Source organism: Nothobranchius furzeri, chromosome 1, assembly GCF_043380555.1.
Source record: "Nothobranchius furzeri strain GRZ-AD chromosome 1, NfurGRZ-RIMD1, whole genome shotgun sequence".
Taxonomy (NCBI): domain Eukaryota; kingdom Metazoa; phylum Chordata; class Actinopteri; order Cyprinodontiformes; family Nothobranchiidae; genus Nothobranchius; species Nothobranchius furzeri.
Window position 1 is genome coordinate 38,324,518 of NC_091741.1, and position 23,224 is coordinate 38,347,741.

General features: G+C 47.3%; 1 protein-coding gene and 1 long non-coding RNA gene across 3 annotated transcripts; one reads left to right on the forward strand and one right to left on the reverse strand.

Moving 5' to 3' along the window:
• Window positions 1-750: 750 nt before the first annotated feature.
• On the reverse strand, window positions 751-21,110 carry c1h12orf56 (chromosome 1 C12orf56 homolog). Of its 2 annotated transcripts, XM_070554008.1 has the most exons (14): window positions 20,743-21,110; window positions 16,485-16,680; window positions 12,145-12,160; window positions 8,940-9,093; window positions 8,709-8,867; window positions 8,397-8,461; window positions 3,649-3,793; window positions 3,444-3,538; window positions 1,923-2,012; window positions 1,719-1,800; window positions 1,564-1,638; window positions 1,285-1,362; window positions 1,032-1,213; window positions 751-877 (listed from the first exon to the last, which is right to left on the reverse strand). In XM_070554008.1, the coding sequence occupies exons 1-14, from the start codon at window positions 21,022-21,024 to the stop codon at window positions 766-768; spliced, it is 1,731 nt and encodes a 576-aa protein (XP_070410109.1). In that variant the 5' UTR covers window positions 21,025-21,110; the 3' UTR covers window positions 751-765. The 2 variants fall into 2 exon arrangements, with proteins under 2 accessions (XP_070410109.1, XP_070410110.1); XM_070554009.1 differs by lacking the exons at window positions 3,444-3,538; window positions 3,649-3,793.
• LOC139071506 (uncharacterized) lies at window positions 767-8,124 on the forward strand. The gene is made up of 3 exons (XR_011521368.1): window positions 767-911; window positions 1,050-1,621; window positions 7,791-8,124. It is a non-coding gene; the product is annotated as an uncharacterized lncRNA (long non-coding RNA).
• Window positions 21,111-23,224: the final 2,114 nt, after the last annotated feature.

The window sequence follows — 23,224 nt, forward strand, 5'->3', positions numbered from 1 at the left end:
TAGTGCACCCAAAAGACAAGATACCAGCTGGACAAAAATGTGGAGTCGTTTACGAAATCCCATGCAAACTCTGCAATAAAACATACATAGGAGAAACCGGACGCCAACTCAACACACGAACAATAGAACATAGAAAGGAGTGTGAGAAAGAAACAAGTCGAAAACACACAAGAGCAGCAAAAGAAGAAGCAGAAAGCACAATAAAGAAGTCAGCCGTAACAGATCACTGCTCAAGAGAAAACCATGTAATGGACTGCAACAACACAAGGATCATAAACACCGAACAACAGAAATACAAAAGATGGATGAAAGAAGCTATAGAGATAAGGAGACGTGGACGTGGGACCATGAACAGGGATGATGGAGTTTACACGTTGGATCGCGCATGGGACTGCATCATCGGAGAGGGGAGAGCGGGCAGTAGAGGGCGACAACGTCTTCTGCTGCCCGCGGATAAACGGAGAAGGAAGTGACGCCACCATCAGCGTCAGCTCTGAGGAAGTTTGCAGCCGCAAACGAAACGTTAGCAAGGTAAAGAAAAAACCTTATCTGTGTTTAAAAAAGAACCAGAAATGGAATAGGAACAATTCAGATTTTTAATTTTTAGGAGGGAAACTGATTTTTGTGCAGAAATATGAATTTAAATGAATAAATAATAAACAGCATGTTTTCAATTCAGATTAATTTTATTTAACACAACCAGCCTGAGAGACATACTAAAACGTACACAGTGCCACCAGATTAAAGGCACGTGAGTTCCTGGGACTATTGGACCCGGATGTGAGTCTGGATCTGCTGGATGAGTCCGACGGTCGCTCTGCTGATCGGATACTGAGGCAGAAGCTTCTCCTCAGCACATAACGGCGTCACAAAGTACCTGCAGGACAGAAACGTGAAGAGTTCCCTTCAGTGTGAGTCATGATGTCGAAACACTTCTGTTCACTTTAAATAAGGTTCAAATGATTGCAGTTCCCTGTTCTGCCTCTGGGGGGCAGAGCAGACCGAATCCTGTCTGCTCTGGAGGTTCTGACCTGAGTTCTTCTCTGAAGTTGGACCTCAGGTGCTGAGCCAGCAGGCTGTTGTTCTGCAGACAGGCCAGCAGGAGGCGACAGCGCTGGAACAACAGAACAGACTGAACCGGACTCAGGGAGGTCCGCTGCAGCCTGGAAAGAACCCGCACCACCTGCTGGACCTGGTACCCCATGAAGGAAAGCTGCAGGGGCACATGCAGGTGTGGGGGTTAGGACTTTAGACGTTCAGGTAGGTGTGTGAGGTGGAGTTTACCAGGTGAGGATGAGGCTGAAGGACTCCGAGGATCCAACCCACCGACACCAAGTTTTCAGCAGAGAAGCACCTGCTGGTCTGAAACAGACTTAGAGTCGTCACCAGGTCAGTTTCACAAAATATACAGATGTTTTATGAGCGAAGGTGATTTTTTTTTTTGGTGTTAAATCTTCAGTTTTGAGTCTGTAAACACTTCTGTAAGGTCCCAACAACAGTCTCTGCAGCTTTTCACGGAAGCTGATAAACATCGGACGTTATTTTTCACCCATCAGAACTCACCTCGTGTCCCAGAAGCAGGAGCTCAAACAGCAGAGAGCAGGAGGCGTCCAAATACTCGGTGAGTAAGGCCTGAACCTGGAGGAGGTGGACACACAAGATCATCAACAGACTGCATCCAGACATCCAGAAACCTCAAACGTCACCGATCAGCTGACCTCAGAGCGAGGCTGCGCTCCTTGGCCTTCAGCTTGAGGATCACAGATCAAGGCGAGCAGCATTCTGGAGGCCAGAGCTCCTCTGCAGAAGCAAAATAACCACATTACCTCTGCGCTGCTTTAATTATTCCTGCTGATTAATGTTCTAAAGGAAACATCAAGCATCACAGCAGAACGTCTAACAGACGCAGGCTTGTGAGTTACTTTTTGGCAAAAAGCAGCTTGACTCTTGCTTCTTCGACCTCCGTCTCTCTGAACATGATGGCGAGCGTCTGGACGATCAGAGAGCTGAGTCTGAGAATCAGAGGAGTTACAGCTCAAAACATGTTTTAGCTTAAACAGACTCAAACTTATCTCAGCACACTCATTCTGAAAGTATTCATGTTCATTAAACGGTCTAAACTCCTAAAGGGGACACTGTCTGAAAAAACTCACCTTTTGTGAAGCCATGTGCAGGGGCGTGTCCAGGGAGTGGCCCGGGGTAGCACATGCCACCCCTGATATCTGATTGGCCACCCCACTGAGTTACATTTAAATTGACTTTACATGGTCAACTGAGGCTTGGGGTTATATAATCCCCCCCCCCCTCCCCCCCACCCCCCCCCCAAAAAACACCCACCTGGGCCACCCCATTTTAAAAGACTTGGACACATCACTGGCCATGTGGGTCTCCATGGCTTCAAAGCCTGGATAAAACATCCCATCTCTTTTCTGAGTGCTTGGTTTTAGAAATCATTTGCTTCTACGAGCTGTTTGAAAAATGTCCCTTATTGTGACATCACAATAAGAAAAATCAGCACAGAATCCCCCCACCTGTCAGCGCTTGACCCCGATAAACACCCAGTGCATGAGTGGGGTGTCTCCGTGGCTAACAGAAGCTGTTATTGTCCATCATGTGGTCAACATGATGGGCGTGGCCAGCAACAGGCTTTTATCTTACAGTGAAAGGCCCTGAAACGGCTCATTCTGGAAGGTACTGAAACTGTCAAGAATAAAGTTTGAGAGAGTGGTTTATGTGAGTCTAGAGAACTATTATAACTGGTTCAGAATGATCGAGAATTAGTCCCCTTTAATGTTCTAACGCAGTGTTTTCCAACCCTGGTCCTCAGGGCTAGCCTGGCCTGCCACACTCGTCCTCGGTCTGCACAGAGAACTAGTCTGGTTCCTCAAAGAAAGGCAGATGAGGGGCGGGACTAGCCAGCTTAAAAATAACCAATCAGAAAAAAGGAGCAAATGCCAACTGTACCGTGTGATGCTGTAGTTTTTTGCTGTAGTCACAAACGGAGTCTGGCAACGGCGCAAGCATCTTTCTTTAGAAGAAAGGCTTTTAGATTCTTCTTGTTGTGGTTTTAAAGACGTGTCCAAGTCATTTAGAACAGAGGAAAGAGCAGCCTTCGCTCCAGATGCCATATTTATGAGAAACTCAGCGTTGTGGCCGTGTGTGTGTGTGTGTGTGTGTGTGTGTGTGTGTGTGTGTGTGTGTGTGTGTGTGTGTGTGTGTGTGTGTGTGTGTGTGTGTGTGTGTGTGTGTGTGTGTGTGTGTGTGTGTGTGTGTGTGTGAGACGTACTGCTCAGTGCTGATTGGCTCGGTTAAAACTCTCAGGGGTGGGTTATTTGAATAGGAGTTCCCAGACCCAATAAGGAAGCATGGGGCTGGCTGGTCACACACACACACACACACACACACACACACACACACACACACACACACACACACACACTTACAGCAGCTGATCCGTGGTGTAAACCCCTCTGAAGCTCTGACAGCCATGAAGACAATCCTCTAGAGTCTGAACCAGGAAGTCACACATCTCACTGGACTGGAAAGGAAACCTCATTTTGAACCGGTTGGGCTGCACTCATGAGGACATCCAGCTCCTCTGAGACCAATTATGACTATTTATGCAACAACTAGTCTTCAGTAACAAACCCTCCAGAAGAGTCTGCGTAGAATCAGGTTCCGGTGAGCTGCCACTCTGAGCTCCTGCAGCAGCAGGTACAGGTTCTCCATGCTGATCCTGTCCTGCAGGATCTCCAGACTCAGCTGGTTGAAGAGGAGAGAGGTCCGCTCCACGCTGCTCAGACAAAGGAAACCTCCTGTTCTGTTTCGTTCCCTCCTGACTGCCAGTGGCAGTAAACAGAGTGAATGTATCTCCTCGCGCTCTGCGCAGGTCGAGTACTAATGTAAACAAAGTCACGCACGTGACATGTAGCGCACCTGGTCGCGAGTCTATAAATTACGCGCCGATAGCTACGTTCGGGTCTCTTTGATCTTCTCGCTGTTGACTTGGCGTGCTTCGCAGGTCAGTCGCTCTGTAAGTCCGTGATTCGGATCTTGTCGGTCTAGAGGTGAGTACACTTATTACTTGGCGTCATCCTGCCCGAGACCGGGTGGTCGGAGCGCTCAGAGGAGCCCTCTGGGACGGTGGACTGACGCGGTTATCTGTCGATCGTTACGGAGAGCGGGCAGTGCGGCCGGCGCCGTTTGAACCGCCGCTGCTGGCTCGGATAGGGCTCGCTGGCCGTCGTTTTTTTCCCCTGTGTAAAGGGGAGGTGGGTGCGGCGGGTGAGTGCTACAGGTAAGTGGGGCTGGACGTTCTGACCGTGGAGGTGTCACGCTCAGATTACCCAGCCGACACACACAAATTGTGTGCTGTTTAACAACTCCAGGACTGAATCGCGTTCTTCCGTTTTCCTTGAAGTCCTCGCTCAGTTCCTGTGTAGTCGCTGGCATCTCCCACATCGGTAGGGATGTTGGCGTGTACGTCATGCGGGGCTCCCCTCCAGGTGGAGGACGGCCACGACTTGTGTCCAAAGTGCCTGGGCGTCGGTCACCTCAGAGAGGCGCTGACTGACCCATGCAAGAACTGCAGCATTCTGCCGCTGGCGGTGCGGGAGGACAGGCTATGTCAAGTAGTGTGCCTCCTGTTTGAGTCAGACCTGCCGCCCTCTGGTATCCCTCATCCGTGTTCCAGGAGACGGAGAGATGGACCGGCTGAGGAACGCGGCAGCCCGAGGCGCAAGAAGCGGCATGTGGTGCACCCCTCTCGCCAGGAAGTGGACACTTTGCGGGCGGAGGTGGAACAGCTCAAAGCGCTGCTGACCAGAGCCCCGGACGAGGGGGGCTCGGATGACCTGATCTCTATGAGGGCCTCAAATTCCGAGTTTCAGTCCCTCGGGGAGGAGGGCCCTTCTCCGGATCGTAGTCAGGGGCTGGTAGTGGAGCCCCTGGGCCTGGGAGGTCACGGGGACTCAAGGATATCTCTCCATAGCTCAGCAAGCTCAGAGCTGGCGGAGGACCCCTGTCAGTTGCGGGAGATTTTGCGAGCGGCACTGGCCAGAATTGGACTGGACGACATGCCGGTGGCCCGTCCGGCGGGGAATCCCTTCTTCCGCCGGGCTCCGGCCATGCCGGCCTTTGTGGAGCAGCTGCAGCGGTGCTGGGGGGACCCGAGGCAGCTCTTCCACCACGGTAGGGATGCCAGGACCCTGGCATCAATGTGGGAGGCAGAAACCTACGGGTTGGAACGCATGCCCCCGGTGGACCACTGCGTTGCTTCTTTGGTGCTCTCCCCGGATGAGGCATTGAGGGACAGGGTCCGCTGTCCGAGCACCCAGTGTCGGGTGGCTGACAGCTTACTGTGCCGGGCTTACGACATCGGGGCAAGGATGGCGCGCACCAGCAATTCGCTGTTGGTGCTGTTGCTAGCCCAGTCCCAGATGCTGCAGTCGGGCGCAGCGGGGATGGCACTGGGTGATACAAACGATGCAGCCCTGCAAGCGTTTGGGCTGATGTCCAGGGAGCTTGGTCGGCTGTTGGGCACACTGGTAGTGGCTCACCGTCAGGTCTGGTTGGTGCAGGCCCCGGTGTCGGATGACTGCCGACAGAGCCTGCGCGGACTGCCCGTGGTGCCGGGCCAGTTGTTCGGGCCCGAGGCTGGGAGGGCGTTGGAATGTCGGCGGCAGTCCAGACAGGCCGCAGAGGCCTGGAGTGGGCGTAGTGGGGCAGGGGTCCTCCCCATGCCACAGTCCAGGCCACGAGGGGCACGGGACCCTCGGTGCCGGTTTCGTACGGCCGTCCCCTTGCAGGTCACCCAGCAGACCGCAGCCACGGCAGAGACTTGGAGACGCTCGGGGGCAGGTCAGGCACCGCCCCAGGGATCCTCGGGGCAGGACAGGGGCCGCTGCCTCCTCAGGGCCCCGAACAGGCGTCGGGACATGGCCTGAGGGCAGTGGGCTGGTGGCGGGCAGATTTCCACCACAGCACCTGGTCCTTCTGTGGGGCAAGCACATGCTCGTCCGGGCAGACAGCACCTCGGCGGTGTTCCACATAAACCATCGGGGGGCACCAGGTCATTGCGATCGTTGAGGGAGGCTCAGATGCTGTTGACCTGGGCTTACCCTCGCTTGGCCTCCATCAGGGTGCTGCACCTTCCGGGGTGGAGGAACTCGGTGGCGGATTGCCTGTTCCAGCGGGATCTTCTCCCGGGGGAATGGAGGTTGCACCCTCAGGTGGTGCAGAGTGTGTGGCATCAGTTCGGAAAGGCCCAGGTGGATCTGTTTGCCTCGAGGAGCAGCACACATTGCCCCTTGTGGTTCTCCCTGGCAGAGGCCTACGCCCCACTGGGGATAGACGCCCTCGCCAATGCCTGGCCGTTGGTTCGGCTGTACGCTTTCCCGCCTTTACCGACCCTCCATTGGGCGAGGGACTCATCACACGAGGTCCTTCTGGTGGTGCCAGACTGGCCCATGAGGGTCTGGTTTCTATTGCTTCTCAGTCTGTTGAACGGGGAGCCGTGGTGGTTGCCGACAAGGCGGGACCTCCTGTCTCAGATGGAGGGGAGGATTTGGCATCCATCCCCAGATTATCTTCGGCTTATGGTGTGGCCATTGAGGGGGGCAGGCAGCCCCCAGTTGGCTTAGAGCCCTCCATCCAGCAGGTGCTGGATAGTGCCAGGGCTCCGTCTACAAGGGCCATGTACGCTCGCTGTTGTCAGCTGTTCTCTACCTGGTGTACCGGCAGGGATGTCGACCCTGGTTCTTGTTCCCTGCATGAGGTTCTGCAGTACCTCCGGTACCTGTTTGACAAGGGCCGGGCTGCCTCGACCCTTAAGGTACACCTGGCGGCTATTTCGGCCAACCACCTCTTAGTGGATGGCAGGAGCATTGGGGCTCACTATTTGGTGACCCAGTTTCTGCGGGGCGTGAGAAGGTTGCTTCCTCCCTTGTGCAGGCTGGCACCTGCTTGGGACCTTCCCCTGGTCCTGCAGGCCCTATGTGGGCCACCCTTTGAGCCGATGACTACCGCCCCGTTGGCAGTGGTGTCTGTGAAAAACGCCTTTCTCTTGGCAGTGACGACGGCTAAACGGGTCAGGGAGCTGCACGCACTGGGCATCAGCCCTGCCTGCCTACGGTGGAAGGCGGATGGGTCGGGGGTGACGCTGTGGCCCAATGTTGCCTTTCTTCACAAAGTTCTGCCCTCTGGCTACGTCAATGCCGCAATCGAGCTGGGGGCGTATTTCCCTCCCCCATTTCATTCGGAGGAACAATGGCGGACGAATTTGCTGTGCCCGGTCCGGGCACTGCAGCTCTATGTTGTGGCCACAAACACTGTTCGGCTGTCGAACCAGCTGTTTGTCTGTCACGGAGGAGTGAACAGGGGTCGAGCCCTTTCGAAGCAGAGGCTGTCGCATTGGGTCGTGGATGCCATTGCGATGGCTTATGCGGCAGTGGGTGCAGTGGCTCCCCCTGGGATCGTGTGCCATTCCACAAGGAGTGTTACTACATCCTGGGCGGCGATGTGAGGCGTGCCACTGGCGGACGTCTGTGTCACGATCTGCCCCTGCCTGCCTGACTGTGTTCCTCTCCTGCCATGATTACCCTTATTGTTCTCACCTGTCCCTCGTTTACCTGCCCATGTTTCCCTAATTAGCCCTCTGTATTTATACCACCTGTTTTGCCCCTGTCCTTTGTCAGATCATTGTTGTTGTTTGTTGGTGTTCCTGTTCATCCCATCCTGCCATTAAACCATTTTTACTTTTACTGAAGCCTGCATTTTTACCTCCTGCTCAGCTCATCCACACATGGTCCGCCGTCTCCACCTCCTACACCGTGACAGTCTGTGCGGCGGCGTCCTGGGCAACTCTGTGCACGTTTGCACACTTCCACCGCCTCAACGTTGGCCACGGGTCCATGCTCGCTTCGGCAGTGCTGCCTCTGGCAGCTACCTCCTGAGTGAAGGTAAGTTTTACGTTCCTCGTGACACTGCTGGCATAAGTCATCCGCTCTGTTTACTGCCACTGGCAGTCAGGAGGGAACGAAACAGAACGGAAGTTACGGTGTAACTATGGTTCTGTGAGTTCCTGGATGACTGCCAGTCACAGGGGTCACTCGGAACTTCTCGGGCGAGAAGATGCCGGGAGACCCGAACGTAGCTATCGGCGCGTAATTTATGGACTCGCGACCAGGTGCGCAACGTGTCACGTGCGCGACTTTGTTTACATTAGAACTCGACCTGCGCAGAGCGCGAGGAGATACATCCACTCTGTTTACTGCCACTGGCAGTCATCCAGGAACTCACAGAACCATAGTTACACCGTAACTTCCGATCTGAGTGTTCAGCCAGGTCACCACAGTAACACACTAACCTGTTCACAAGCAGATAAAGTTCTGAGTTACCTGATGGAGTCTGATGAAGCAGAGCTCCTCTGTCTGTAGAGGGGATCCAACAGCAGAGTGGACCTCTGGACACAAATAAACACGTGCTACTGAACAGAACCAGACTGATTCTTTTACACCAAACAGAACCAGACTGATTCTTTCACACCGAACAGAACCAGACTGATTCTTTTACACCGAACAGAACCAGACTGATTCTTTTACACCGAACAGAATCAGACTGATTCTTTTACACAAAACAGAACCAGACTGATTCTTTTACACCAAACAGAACCAGACTGATATTTTCATGTCATTTTAGTCATGACTCACGATGATGAAGCTGCTCCAGGAGCTCTGGAGGTGCACATAAAGTCTGGATGTCTGAGAAACGGCGTAAAGATGCAGCTCAGCCTCCTCCCCCTCCTCTTTGCTGCTCGGACCATCTCGTCTCAGCAGATGGGCCAGAATGGAGCCGAACCTTCTCGCCACCTGGAGCATCACAGGTGACATTTTATTTTTTATTCACCGAAACTGTCCAGATCAGACCTTCATCATCCTCACCTGACTGCCCTCCAGTGCTGACCGCCTCTCCTCTGAGGGGGAGGAAGATGGAGGGCGGGGGGGAGGATGAGGGAGGCCCAGAGTCTCTGGGTTTGGGCAGGAAGCAGAGCGGGTGGACTTCCAGAGCGGGGTGAGTTCCTGCTTCTTCCACTGACTGGAATAAAGCAGAGGAATGTTTGTGATCCTCAGCGGCTCATCATGAAGTTCCTGTTTAATGTTTACATTTGAGATCAGCTGCTGACCCGGTTTTAGACTCTAGGCTTGTTTCCTTCAGTAGTTTTGATGCTTTAATGACGTCCTGCAGGATTTGCTGGTTTGTGCAAACGTGTTTAACAAGGAGGATCGACCGTCTCACGTCTGATGTTTACATCCTCAACATCAGCAACAAGCTGTTACTAAGCAACAATCTAGAGTTTGGTGACAGTAAATCTGTTCGCTTCCTCCCTCTGTGCCGTCAGAGCCGACATGCTGTTTCCTGATTGATGCTCATAGGCACTAAGGAAGGGATTTGAATACAGATCTAAAACTCTTCAGAAGCTCCTGTCTGAGTTCTGGGATTTCACTGGAAAATGGTATTAAAACGCAGAAAGATGAGTAGACCCCTCCTGAGCCCCTCAGCTCAACCTTCCACAGGATGGGTCTGAACTCAGCAACATCAGACCCTCTTTCAGTTGGATAAACAGACCTAAAATCAGCTTCCAATGAATAATAAAACCAGAGAACAAATAATAACAACAGATTCACATCATGGACGTGCAGCTGACACATCTGCAGCAACATGATGCTATCATGTCAATATGGACCAAAGTCTCTAAGGAATGTTTCCAGTACCTTGTTGAATCTACGCCATGAAGGATTAATGATGAGAATTAAAAAGAGAGATCATATCTCTCCTGTCCTAGCTTCCCTACATTGGCTACCTGTTAAATTCAGAATAGATGTTAAGATCCTTCTTCTCACATATAAAGCTCTTAATAATCAAGCTCATCATACATCAGTGATCTGATTGTTCCATACGTTCCTAACCGAGCACTTCGCTCTCAGACTGCAGGTCTACTGGTGGTTCCCAGAATTTCTAACATTAGGATGGGAGGCAGATCTTTTAGTTATCAGGCTCCTCTCCTGTGGAACCAGCTCCCAGCTTTAGTCCGTGAGGCAGACACCTTGTCTATTTTTAAGAATAGGCTTAAAACATTTTTATTTGATAGGGCCTATGGTGAAAATCTGATGTTAGCCTAAATCAGGACAAGTGGGGGAGTAGAGGGAGGTGGAGTGTACAGTCGGTGAAGGCGACTCTCCCTTGCCCTGCCTCCAACATGCCTCCATCTAAATAGGATAGATTATCCAGAGTTATCTCTGTAGTTATGCTGCTATAGGCTTAGACTGCTGGAGGATACACTGACCACTTTTCACACTCTACTGCTTTATTCTACAGTCTGCTCTTTAACTGTACTATTTCCTGTTATTACAGCTGTTAACTTTATTTCCTCTCTTAAGTGTTTTTCTCCCCAGAAGAAGCTACAATGATGTTCTGCTGAGCTGTGGTGGCCTCATGGAGGGGGCCATCAGCTTGAACACTGCTGCTAACCACTTAAACTCTCTCCCTCCCCTGATAATAACTTTTTGCTTTCCTTCACGTTGGATGTGCTACTGCTAGTTTATCCGTTTAATTATAGATCCACTAGGATAAATACAATAAAGTTTATCTCTCACCAAATAGAAAATTTACTAAGACATCACAATGTAACCATAGACAAATTGCTTGGTGTGTGTGTGTGTGTGTGTGTGTGTGTGTGTGTGTGTGCGCGTGTGTGCACGCGTGTGCGTGTGTGTGTGTGTGTGTGTGTGTGTGTGTGTGTGTGTGTGTGTGTGTGCGTGTGTGTGTGTGCGTGCGTGCGTGCGTTTATACTGAGCCAGGATTCTCTGGAGGTTTTTTCCTGTTAAAAGGGAGTTTTCCTCTCCACAGTCGCTATATGCTTGCTTGCTTAGTATGAGGAATGCTGTAAAGTCACTGACACTAGTCAGTGACTTGATGCAAGTTGCTGGGTTCCTTATATAGGAAACATTATTTCTGATTGGCTTAATGAACTGACTTGAATTGGAATGTTTATTATGTGAAATGCCTTGAGATGACTTGTCGTGATTTGGCGCTTCATAAATAAAATTGAATTGAATTGAATTAAGGCAGCTCTGACGGCAAAAGGGGGTCCAACCCCGTACCAGCAAGGTGTACCCAATAAAGTGGCCAGTGAGTGTAAGTTCACATTTAACATTTTCCAGTTTTTTAAATAAAATAAACTAATTTGCAAAACAAGACAGAATAGTTATTATAGTTCACATTTTCTTTACTAAACTCAACAAAACAGCTTTCTGGTGGTGGCAGGAGGACAGTCTGCACTTAGCCAGGGAAGATGGTTTGCTGCTGTATGAAATAGCCAATCGGAGGCGAGAAAGGCGGGACCTTCCTTGGACATCCTGGTTCCAAATCACGCGAGCAGGGCCACCCAAACATTTAAAAACACGAATTTAAATCTTAAAATCTATCTTATAAGAATATGGCAACCAGTGCAGGGAAGACAACCCCGGAGTGATGTGATCACGTCGCTAGCAGCCTGTAGGAGGCTGATAGGTCTTGTTCTCTCCAGTTTGTTTACAGATTAAGTGTGTCGTAAACATAAATCCTTCTGGAGACGACTGTGGTGTTCTACTGACTCGTCTCGGATGTCTAAATAAGTTATGAGTTAACTTGAGACGCTGCTGAGGGTCAGCGTTACACCCAGAGAGCTCCGAATCTGCATTTAACTCATATTTACAATCAAAACCAGATTTTATCGAATATAAGCTCAGGTTGTTTCCACCTTTAGCTGCTAAACCGTGACTCTGCATCTGTACAGTCGCTCGACTCAAACAGCATAAGAACCTGAACTCAGAGCTGCTGAGTCACCGGTGGAGGTTTGAATGGTTTAGTTTCAAACTGCTTAAAAAGTAAAAGCAGCCTCTGCCGGTTTCAGCTTCCTGGATGGATCAGCTGACAGAGAAGAGACCTGATCCCCAGAATCTGGAGGCAAATATCTGTTAACACACCTGAGCAGGAGTCAGGTTCTGGAGATGCAGTGATACTGCTGGAGGGAATGGCTGTTTGACTCGGGGTGAAACCTGTGATCCGTGTGTGTGTGTGTGTGTGTGTGAGTGTGTGTGCGCTCACCTTTCTGCAGGATATCCTGTGGAGGGAACAGACACAGGAAGTCAGGGTCAGCTGAACCTCACAGAGATTCACTCATTTTAATAATAATAATAATAAATTTTATTTAGAAGCGCCTTTCTGGTCACTCAAGGACACTGTACAGAATAAAAACACAAATCATTCAATAAAACAAAGTAAACATCAGCAAACAAGGCACTCTAAAATTCAAAGTTGATATGTGGTTATGAAGAAGTGAGTTTTGAGTTGTTTTTTGAATTCTGTGAATGAGTTAATGTTCTTGATGAGAGGGGGAAGGGAGTTCCAGAGTTTGGGAGCGGTGCAGTCGAAGGCTCTACTCCCCATGGTGCTGAGATGGAAGGAGGGCACAGAGAGATGAATGGAGGAGGAGGACCTGAGGGAACGGGACGAGGTGACGATGTGAACGAGATCTGAGAGGTAGTGAGAGGCGAGGTTATGGATGGCCTTGAAGGTGAGAAGGAGAATCTTGTAGTTAATCCTGGTGTGCACAGGTAGCCAATGGAGTTGTTTGAGGATGGGGGTGATGTGATGAGAGATGGGAGTTTTAGTGACGATGCGTGCTGCTGCTTTCTGAACCAACTGGAGCTTACGGAGGGTTTTCTGAGGGAGGCCTGAGAGAAGAAAGTTGCAATAATCGATACGTGATGCAACCAGACTATGGACAAGAATAGAAGTAGAGTGGACATCAAGGGAGGGGCGAAGACGATTAATGTCACGAAGATGGAAATAAGCTGACCGTGTGATGTGATTTTCCACTTTGATAAAAATTGAATGGAGTAAATAGACTCGTTAATGGATGATAATAGATTTAGGAATCTGTTGTGGGTTTGGGGACCCAGCAGCCAGACTTGTACTTCTGGATCAGCGAATTTACGGACTTCTGAAGCTCTTTCTGAGTTTTCTTTGGATTTAGACTTCCACACCCGTGAGGCTTTTTTACAGCTCTATGCAGATGATCCTGTAGTATATGGGTTAGGGTTAGGGTTTGTTTGAATAGGTTTCAGTTCCTAGCATCTAATTAGTTTTCTTGCTTCTAGGTGTGAAACAGAACAAATACAGAATTCCCAAAAGGTCCTGATCCCGCCGACATGCTGTCCAAATCGGAACTGACAACAAGCGACACATCAGCAGAACTCCAGAGTAAATCCTACAGACCATCTGTGTGCAGGTCGGTCTGCTGGCTCAGTTGTGGAGTTAGGAATTCTCGGAACGAACGGAGAGAGTTCTCTCTCTTCCCTTAAGGTGGACTCCCTAGTTTTCCAGACTTTAGCTACTGAGGTCCCGTTCTTTTTCCTGAACATTTTCAGAGGAATGTTTAGATTTTGTTTGTCTTTAATAGTAAAATAAAACCTGAATTAATGATCTTTAACTCCAACACAAATGCTTCAAACTATGAGTTTCTCATGAATTTAATATTCAGTTAAAGCTACTAGACCCGGTTTGAACATGTGTGGATGCTGGCTTCGTCCACTATAATGTTTCATTCTGTTTATAATAATCCTGTTATTGTTGTTCAGGAAAACTGTTTATTTTTTACATTTTTTGACATTTATTTCTAAATGTTTAATTTAGGAAAGACATCTGAACACCTTTAGAAATCATTTAAATACCGTAAATCCTCTAATACAGGCCGGTATTCAATTAAAGGCCGGGTCTCCAATTCTGGCCGGTGTCAGAGTCAGCGGAGGTAAATAATGGCCGGTCTCTTATTGTGGCCGGATGGCATGTGGTAACAAGCAAGTACAAGCGTCCCAGCGGCAGGGTTATAGTTCCCAAATCAACCAGCAGGAGGCAGTAGAGGTTCACGCAGACCTTTATTAGGCCTTTTCTTCAAGGCTTTGTAACGCTACAGACACGATCCTCTATCACGCTCCTACCACACAGAGTCACGGTGTCAGTTAACCATGCTAATTCAACCCACTCCACAGAACACACATCACCTTCCCTGTGGCTTACATAACACTCACACAACACGCAAATCAGCACATAGGAACTAGCAGAACGATAGGAAACACATATAACACAATACCCAGAATGCACCTGGCTTACAACCCCAGCCAGGTCATTACACTATCAAGTTCAAAGAGAACGTGCTGATTATTCTGCAGAACACTCTGGAGAGCAGCAGTAGGGTGTGTATGAACTACAGTAATCCCTCGTTTATCGCGGTAGATGCGTTCCAGACCTGGCCGCGATAGGTGAAAATCCGCGAAGTAGGGACTCCCAGCATGCCCCTCGCGGGGATTCCCTTCACGTCGCACCTACGTCACAAACCGCGGCTATAAACGGAAGTTGACTTTCCAGCTCACCACTCAGTCATCGTTTCTTCAGATTCACGATCAGAGTTTCCAACCTACCGATCAATCCAACGAACTATCAGCTCATAGTAAGTTATCTTACTTACTTCTGGAAAGCCCGGCATTTCCGTGTCACTTCGTTGACGCTCGAACGCTCGGGGGTTTCCTAGATCAGCCGGCGTTTCACCGACGCTCTCACTTCCGCGTCTGTGAAACCACGCTCCCTATTGAATTATCGTATGATCACATTCTCTTTTTGGGGGTAAAACTCAAGTACCGTAGGTACTGACACGCGATCGTTCATGTCGGTTAATTTTTAATGTTTTCTGTCTTTTATTTGCGCCTGATGTGTATCGCTGCTGTGGAGCGGGGCGCATCAACTTGTCCTCCGACGCACAGATCACAGCAGGGAGCGCTCAGCTGTTTTCGCGGTCTGTAGATCTGCCTCCTGAGCACGGCCACAGTAACAATCAGGTGTCGCCACCTCAAAAACTAATTTAACACGCGATCGTTCATGTCAGTTCCTTTCCTTTAATTTTTTCTGTCTTTTATTTGCGCCTGATGTGTTTCGCTGCATGCTGTGGAGCGGGACGCTGCGCGCATCACCTTGTCCTCCGACGCACTGATCACTGATACAACCGCCAAACAGCAAGCGCTCCGCTGTTTTTGCGGTCGGTAGATCTTTTAGAACTGCAGTTCAAAGGTAACTCATGAGGTGAATATGAACCCAGGCAGCAGTTTTTCTTTAGGATTGAGAGGAGATGCAGGAAGATAATAAACAGACAGGACAGAAAAATAGTCAAATAAAAACAAGTTAGTTTTTGTACCTGCTGGTTGCAACAAACAGACACCATTGAAGGTCATCAGAAGTGAGGAACAGAAAATGAAATAATTATTTTAATGTTTAGAGCAGCAGGAACTCCGAGAGGCTGCAGGCGCATCAGTGAGTTTGCGGCCGCTGCGCAGGGGGAGGGGGGAGAGGGCTGAAGCAGGGGGAGAGGGCTGAAGCAGGAACTACCGTTGTTAAAAGAAATGTGTTTAACTTTGAAAATGTGGGCGCACTTTTAATTGTCAAAAACTCCAGCGAACCATAGTTCATTTTGCTCAAATAGAAATAGAGGCCTGCCTCTAATACTGGCCCTCCTTCCAATAAAGGCCTGGAGCTTGATGAGCTTGAGTCAAATACAGGCCCGGGCCTGTATTAGAGGATTTACGGTATAAATTGTTCTAAAGAACAGTGGTGGTTTTACCATTAGGCATAGGTCGGCGGCCGCCTGGGGCCCCCTATGTTGGGGGCCCCCCTAGCCCTGACTGCTGGCACCCCTCCGTTAATGCCACAATGGACTATTCCTTTAAGACGCCAATGCACAAACAGGAAGAGATTGGTGGTCATTCCACTCCAATCCAGTTGGTGGCGGTAATGCACCACATTGTTGTTTGCCAAGTGCCATAAGACCACAAATAAGAAGAAGAAGAGAGGCGGGAGCGTTCGTAACAAACTCAAAGCGATAGTCTAAACATTAAGCATGAAATGGAGTTATCCTAGTGGCTCCAATAAGAGAAAGAAGCAGCTTTTTTAAAAAAAAGCTTTTATCTTCACTTCTGAAAGTGACGTGGTTTTTCTATGTAAACATCAAAAGGAAGCAGAAAAGGAAAGACAATGGAAAATGTTTGAAGGGAGGAAAACATAGACCAAAATGGAAAAAAGAAGAAAAGAAAAATAAAGGCAAAAGCACAGGAGCACTGACAGGAAGAAGAAATGACTCAAAGGGAGAGAAAGACTGGAAAAAAGAGGAGGACTAATAAAACGTGAAAATAACTCACGTCAGATGAGGGGAGAGTTTCGCAAATCTAGTTAAATTTAGTGTAAGGGGGCCCCATGTCTGTGTTCGCCTTGGACCCCCATATTGCTAAATCCGCCACTGCTAAAGAATGTTTGTTTTGCTTATGTAGTCCCAAAGAGAAACTCTGGCCTACGGAGGTTAAACGAGACAACTTTAAGCACAAAAACATGAACGTTTTTACCTTCTACGTTGTCTGTTTTTATTGGACAGTGACTGGCTGTGCGGGTGGGCGGGGCTCCAGGATGAAGGCTGCCCCTCTTGTCCCTCAGGAACCAATCACTTTCCTTTCTCTCTGACTTCTCAGCAATGTAGATAATCCGTATGTGCTGACAGCGTTCCCTGTCCTTTGTACTGAGGAAGTCTGGGAGGTCATTCACCTGTACAGGTAAAACATCTGATTGTTTCTCAAGACAAGAAATACTAAAATAAAAGCACAAATGACGAAACACCGATAACTATCCAGAGAATGTTTGATTAAAGTTTAAGTCCCATTAATCATCATACACTGGTGAAATTCATCTCCACACTGACCCATCCCCGTGGAGGGAGGTGAGCTGCAGTGGTGGCTGCGCTCGGGAACTGTTTGCTGTTTAACCCCCCAGTCCAAACCCGTAAGTGGAGTGTCAAGCATGGCGTTGGGTCCCATTGTTAGTCTTTGGTCAGACCCGACCAGGGTTTGAACCCGACCTCCCGTTCCCAGGGCGGACACTCTACCACTATCTTTTAGCAAAGATTAGAATAAGACCTGAGCAGATGTTTATGTGGTTTTAACATGTTTCATATCTACTTTAAATGACTTTGTTCAGGTTTCATTGATTTTTTTTACATACTGTACTCTTGCTCTAAACAGACTTTTATTATTTAATTGATTTTTTATTCACTTCAGACCACTCAAACAAATTAAAATCAAATATGAAATAAAACTCCTATTTAGAGATTTCACTTTGGTCTTTAAAGGGGAATAGAGAGAAGCTCAAAGCTTTTCCTTGCCCTATCCCATCAACATCTCTCCATTCCCAAAATCCAAACAAACATCTCTACACATAAACCATGAACACAATCAATAAGTAAAATTAGAATGATCACATTTGCAAAATTTCACATAAACATTTATACGTCTACATCTTAAATAATGATATCACAATGACTTTAATTGCTTTTCTTACCAAGCCCCTAATGTCTATCATGATTCATTTGTTAATTAGTCATTTTCCAAAAGTTTTCTTTTATATCATTTTTAGAATTGTACATTCGTTTTACATGTTTTGTTTTCCTCTATAATATTCCACCAAACCACTCCACGGACTGGAAAATGGTTGTACTTATTAGTGTGGTACGTACACGTGGTTGTCTTGTGTTTTTTTGGGCTTCTGAGCATATAATCTCCTTCTCTTTTGTATGTTCGGTGGAAGAAGTAGGTTTTCTGCTTTATAAATTATTTGCACTAAATTATATTTTACAATATCGATGACCCGGGGGCGCTCGGGTCGACCCAGGACACGATGGAGAGGTTACATCTCCAATCTGGTCCAGGAACGCCTTGGGGTTCTGCCGGAGGAGCTGGTGGAGGTGGCCGGGGTGAGGACGGTCTGGAGCTCCCTAGTTGAGATGCTGCCCCCGCAACCCGGACCCGGATAAGTGGAGGAAGACGACGACGAATATCGATGACCTTGAGCAGATTCGATTTTAAAAATAGGTTACTGGTATGCTCATAGAATCCTACTGGGGATGTCCCGATACAACTTTTCCCACTTGTGACGACCCTCGTCCCTTCGGTCGTCACCTTCATGTTTTATCTGCGCCCTGGCCCCATCGCTACTGAGTTTTCAGCACCTGGGACAGTTCCAGAGCCGCTTACTCTCTTTGTGGCAATTCAGGACCTTGGAGAGAGGCACGTCAGCAGCAAGAGCAGCTGCTCCAAATCAGCCATCACGCAGACCTGAGGACCTTCAAAGCAGATGACAGCCTTCATTCGAGGAGATCCAGAGTAGTCTGTGATTCTCCTGAGCCGGTGTTTAGCTTGAAGCTGCGGTTAAGCTGTGGTTTCTGCCTATCTTGGAGCTATTTAGAATGTAGCTGTTGTTCCTGCCAGACTTGGTTTGTAAGCAGAGTTAAAGCTCTGCTTTGAGTGTTTTTTCCTCGAGGACTTTAAAGCTGGGAATTTCTGATTTAGATGTTTGGACGAATTAGCCGTGAGACCTTTTCTTCAGCTATTTTTGACTTCTGTTTTCAGTTACATACCTTTATCGCACCGTTCTCTGTTTTTGTCTACTTTTGCCTTAAAGAGAAGGACTCCCTTTGCTAATAAACCGGTTTCATTTTTACTCTCATCACCTCGTTATTTGCACCGTTGCACACACCTCCACTTGTTTTCACTACGTTTTTCCCTTCATCCTCCTGGACGGTCAAGGAGGGACATAACACACTTCCGATACGATACCGATATTGCAGCCTTCAGTATTGACCGATACCGATATCAATCCAATATGATATCAGCACAAATCATACAGACTTTTACCTGTTTCGTAGTGTGGAATGTAGAAAAGGCTTGATCAAGTGACTTTTAAAATTTGGTTGCATAAATGATAACAGCTGAGGGAAGAGACTGAACTACACGTCCAATGACTGTTTTCACCACTGTCATGTCTATATCGTTCCAGTCTTTGGATTTTTTATTCTTACATTTATTAACAGTATTGATAATTTCATTATTATTTATTGGTTTTAAAAACATTGATGATATGATCCAATCTCCTTTTCATCTGTATCGCGTAAGTGTTTTTGCTAGTTTAGGTCCTGTTTACAAAAAATAATTTAATCCTTCAATTATCTTTTGCTTATTATTAATTTCTCTGCCATTAATAGTAAAGTAATCTGGATAAGTCTTTTATTTGGTGCCTTTCTAATCAGTTTATTATTATTTATGCTGCTTTAATGTTATTTTTACTTTTTGTAGTATTTCATCATAATAACTATTTTTAATGTGTTTTTAAAATGTGTGTCAACTTATTTTTATATTTTTATACCTCGTTTCAGCTTCCACAGTTTTCTGACTCAAGAACTTTCTACATAAAGTATTTTTTTCCTGCAAGCATTTAAACGCCCCTTTGACCTCCAAGGCTTGCCGTTTTTAGTTTTCTTTTGTAGTCCACTATTGGACAGTTTTTATCACATAGGGCCATAAATATGCCAATAAAATAAGCTGACTTAACGTTTTCTTTATCAAGAACTATTTTCCAGTCTTGTTCATCTAGTTCCTTTTTGCTGCATTCAGGGCATCACTTGTTAATTATCATTACTGTAAATTATAATTATTATTGTAAACTCTTCTAAATCTTTTTTATTTATGTCTTCGTCTTCTTGTCACCATCAAAAATGGCAAAAATAGGAAGATGATCACTGATTTCATATAGTAATCCACTGATAATTTGTTTATCTATGCAATTTGTAAATATATTATCAATGGGCTGTACGTTGTTATTCTGCTAGGCTTTGTTATCAATGGGTAGACTCATACTAAACACTGAAACAATAAGTTCATGTCTTCTTATGCTCTCTGGGATCCCTAACAGTTTCAATAGTGACACATTTGATTCAGATAGAGAGAAAACACACGGAGCCTGCGAGCTAATCTGGTGATTAATCCTTCACAGAATAATAGATGATGAATTAAGAGTCGTGTGTTGGAGAACTGCTTTATTCATTTGCGTCTGCTCGGAGCCGTTAAGCTGAGCCGCTGCAGCCATGCTGCAAGAGTTTTAGAATAATCTGAGCACAGACCAGATTAGGAAGTTAAACCTCTGACATAATTAGCAGGTTTCAGCTGGCTGCTGTTCCCAGAGCTGTTTTAACTCTATTTTAGGCTTTTCAACGCGTACACCATCAGGTTGAATTTAATCCCAGGTTGTTTCCAAATCAGTTTATTATTTGGGATTACCTCCAACATAAACCTATTTTATTCTCTTCCACTATGTGAGTCTAAAAGCTGCTGACTGATGAGACCTTTTTAACATTTACCTTCTGCACCATCAGCTGTTCTTACATTTCCACAAATGTCAGATTTTCTTTAACAAAAACAAACTTCTCAGATATTTATTATTATTAGTCTTTGGGTTCGTTTGACCTGCTGAGCCGCTTTCGTTTAAAGGACTTTTTACACGTGACATAATAACCTCCAGAGAAAAACATCGGAGTTTTGTTTTATTAGTGAAAACACTAAAGTATATAAATATTTTAAATCAACTATTATTGAGACGTTTTAATCACAAACAGATAAACATGATTTTGGGAAAGTTTCTGTCTCATAAACATCTTTAAAAAGGAACACAATCTAATAAAAGAAGAAAATCAGTCAAAATTCATTCCTGCTTTTTCTTCTGACACCTTTGCTTCCGGTTCTGTTGGTTCTGGTTCTGATGACCGGAGAAGCTTTCACTCACCAGCTGGATGTCGCGCACGCGCCTGAAGCTGACGGCCGCCGTGAGCGTGCGCGGCGGGAACTCCGTCAGGTACACGCGTTCGTCGCTCAGCACCACGTGCATGTACACCTTGCTGATGGTGTCCGACACCACCACGCACGGCTCGTAGGTCCGTATGCGCGCGTACACGCCGCGCTCTGTGTTCCGCTTCAGGAAGGAGTCCAGCCGGGGGTTCCGGCGGGAGGGGAGCAGGGATCCGGTCCGGGCCATCACCGTCCGGGCCGGTTCGGTGCCGCGGGCCATGCGGTGGGTTCGGACTGTAAACTTCTGAAGAACCGAGATGGCTCTGGTTCGGTCCAGTTCACATCACGTAAGCAGGTGAAGCTTCGCTCACGTTGGCTCCAAATGCGCACACTGCTCTCTGATTGGTCCGTACACTAATCAGGAGCGCTGCTGATTGGCTGCAGGATCAAAGTTATTTCAGGAGTAAAATTCTACTGCGCATGTGTGAGAGTAAAGGATTTGAGAGGTCCCAAACGTACCCGTGTTACTAATCAAACAAGTTCGATCAAAGGTTTTCATTACTCTGACACAGATTTGTTTTTATGCATAAATTAGCTTTAATGTCTCACACTGAAAAGTAAATCACGTGACAGTCAGACCAGCTGATGAGGGCTACAAGAGGAACATCTCTTGCTCTCTGGTTGCCCCCAGACTGATCTTGCATCAGACAAGAACCTTTTGATTTGAAACCTATGATAAAGATGTCTATTCTTTGGCTTTTGGGCCTGTGACTCCATGTCGTACCCTTCTGTCACGGCGCTCTTGGTGATGTTGTTGTTATTCAGGTTTTGGTGGATTCATGTTTACATTGTTCTGTATGTTATGTCTGTGGATTTCTGAGAGTGATGGGAAGATGTTGCTGATCAGGACAACATCATCGTACCGGAGCTGCAGCAGCTTCTTCGTTAGGTTTGTCAACACTGAGTAAAAGTCAACCTCCCTCACAGGATTTTCTACGCTCAGGGATTATTTGGATCCATCAGCGTCGGCGTCGCCCTCATTTTACCCGTAAAGCTCCAAGTGTCTCCACTGCACTAACGCTGATTTCTAGAGACTCTGCTGGACGTGATGATGTGGAGAGGACATGGAGGAGGATAATGGTGCTTCTTCCATCTGGAGCTGAAAGCCTTGACTGGTTCACAAACCCGACACCATCAGATGACTAAGAATCTAAACAAAGTTACTGCTGATGAGTTGTTATCTTTAAAAGTACTTTTATCTTGCCAGTACTGTAGACTTCAGAAAGCAGAAGTTCTAACCTCAAACTCAGAGAAAGAATTTTCTAGTGATTAAAACGATGAAAGAGGAACGGATGGAGATAAATCACAAGGGGTTTTATATCACAACATCATAAAGGTGACCTAGCATTACGTCGCTAGCCTGGCAAGCTATCCTATAACTATAAATGTATAGTCTGACCACGACCTGTAGACAGAGCTCAGTCGTAGGGCAGAATATGCGGTTGTCTTTCAAGCTGTCTCTGCACGCAAATGGACAGCGTTAGGACCAATCAGAGCAACGAACAACAAGAAATCATCTAATGGGGCAATCCGCCATGCAAGAAGAAGCAGCAAATGCATCTTTTTTCAAAAAAGAGGACTTAAGTATCTATCTGCTCACGTCTCAAAGGAAAGCTCAAGTCCAGATCATCCAAAGTTGATGCCAAAGCTGCCGTGAGCACCATTCATGATGAGGTGGTGGTGGGGAGGGGGCTATAACTTGTTCGTGTCTGGACATGTGGGGCAGATATTTTACTTTTTTATTCTGTCATGAGACTGTTTGCCACGATGTGGCCCCCATAGGGAGCTTAAGTCTCCGCCCTTTCCCGTCGGCTCACGGGTCCCCGGAAGAAAGAAAAAATGAATGCAAGTCAACGGGGCTAAAAGAGCTGTTTTCTAACCCGCTTTGCCTTACGCCCTGGATCACACGTGCTGTACTGCAATTTAAATAAAAAGTAATGATGGTGTTTCAACCACACCTGTCACGTACTTTAGATTCATCAGCTTGTAAAAGTCCGTAATTAGCACGACTACACACCAGAAATCGGCACGTTGCATATGTGACGTCACCACACAATCTCCTCTCCCCTAGCGTAGCTGCTACTTACCACATGACCAGGTTTATGGTGGTTCTTTCCACCTGTGGGAAGTTTGCTGAACTTCCAGCCCCTTTACCTCAGTTTTCTCCGTGTCTGGTTCGATGACATCACTCTTGTGAAGCGCATTTGTAATCCTGGACTTATTTTCACACAAAACCTAAAATATCCTTCCCCCGTTCAAAAATAAGCACGTTCTTGGTATCAAAATGTGTCTTTAAAGAGCAAGTCAACCCCTACCAGAGTCTAACTCCACTCCCGCTTCATGTTTGAAAAATGCAACACATGCTGTTGCCTGGCAGACCGAGAGGGCGGAGCCGCTAACAAATACACACACAGGCTCAC

Coding starts and splice junctions, on each gene's coding strand:
- c1h12orf56 (XM_070554008.1), bottom strand. CDS start 21,024: ATGGCCCGCGGCACCGAACCGGCCCGGACGGTGATGGCCCGGACCGGA. Junction 1,639..1,718: donor GAGCGCAGCCTCGCTCTGAG/GTCAGCTGATCG, acceptor CACCTCCTCCAG/GTTCAGGCCTTACTCACCGA. Junction 878..1,031: donor AACTTCAGAGAAGAACTCAG/GTCAGAACCTCC, acceptor TCTGTCCTGCAG/GTACTTTGTGACGCCGTTAT.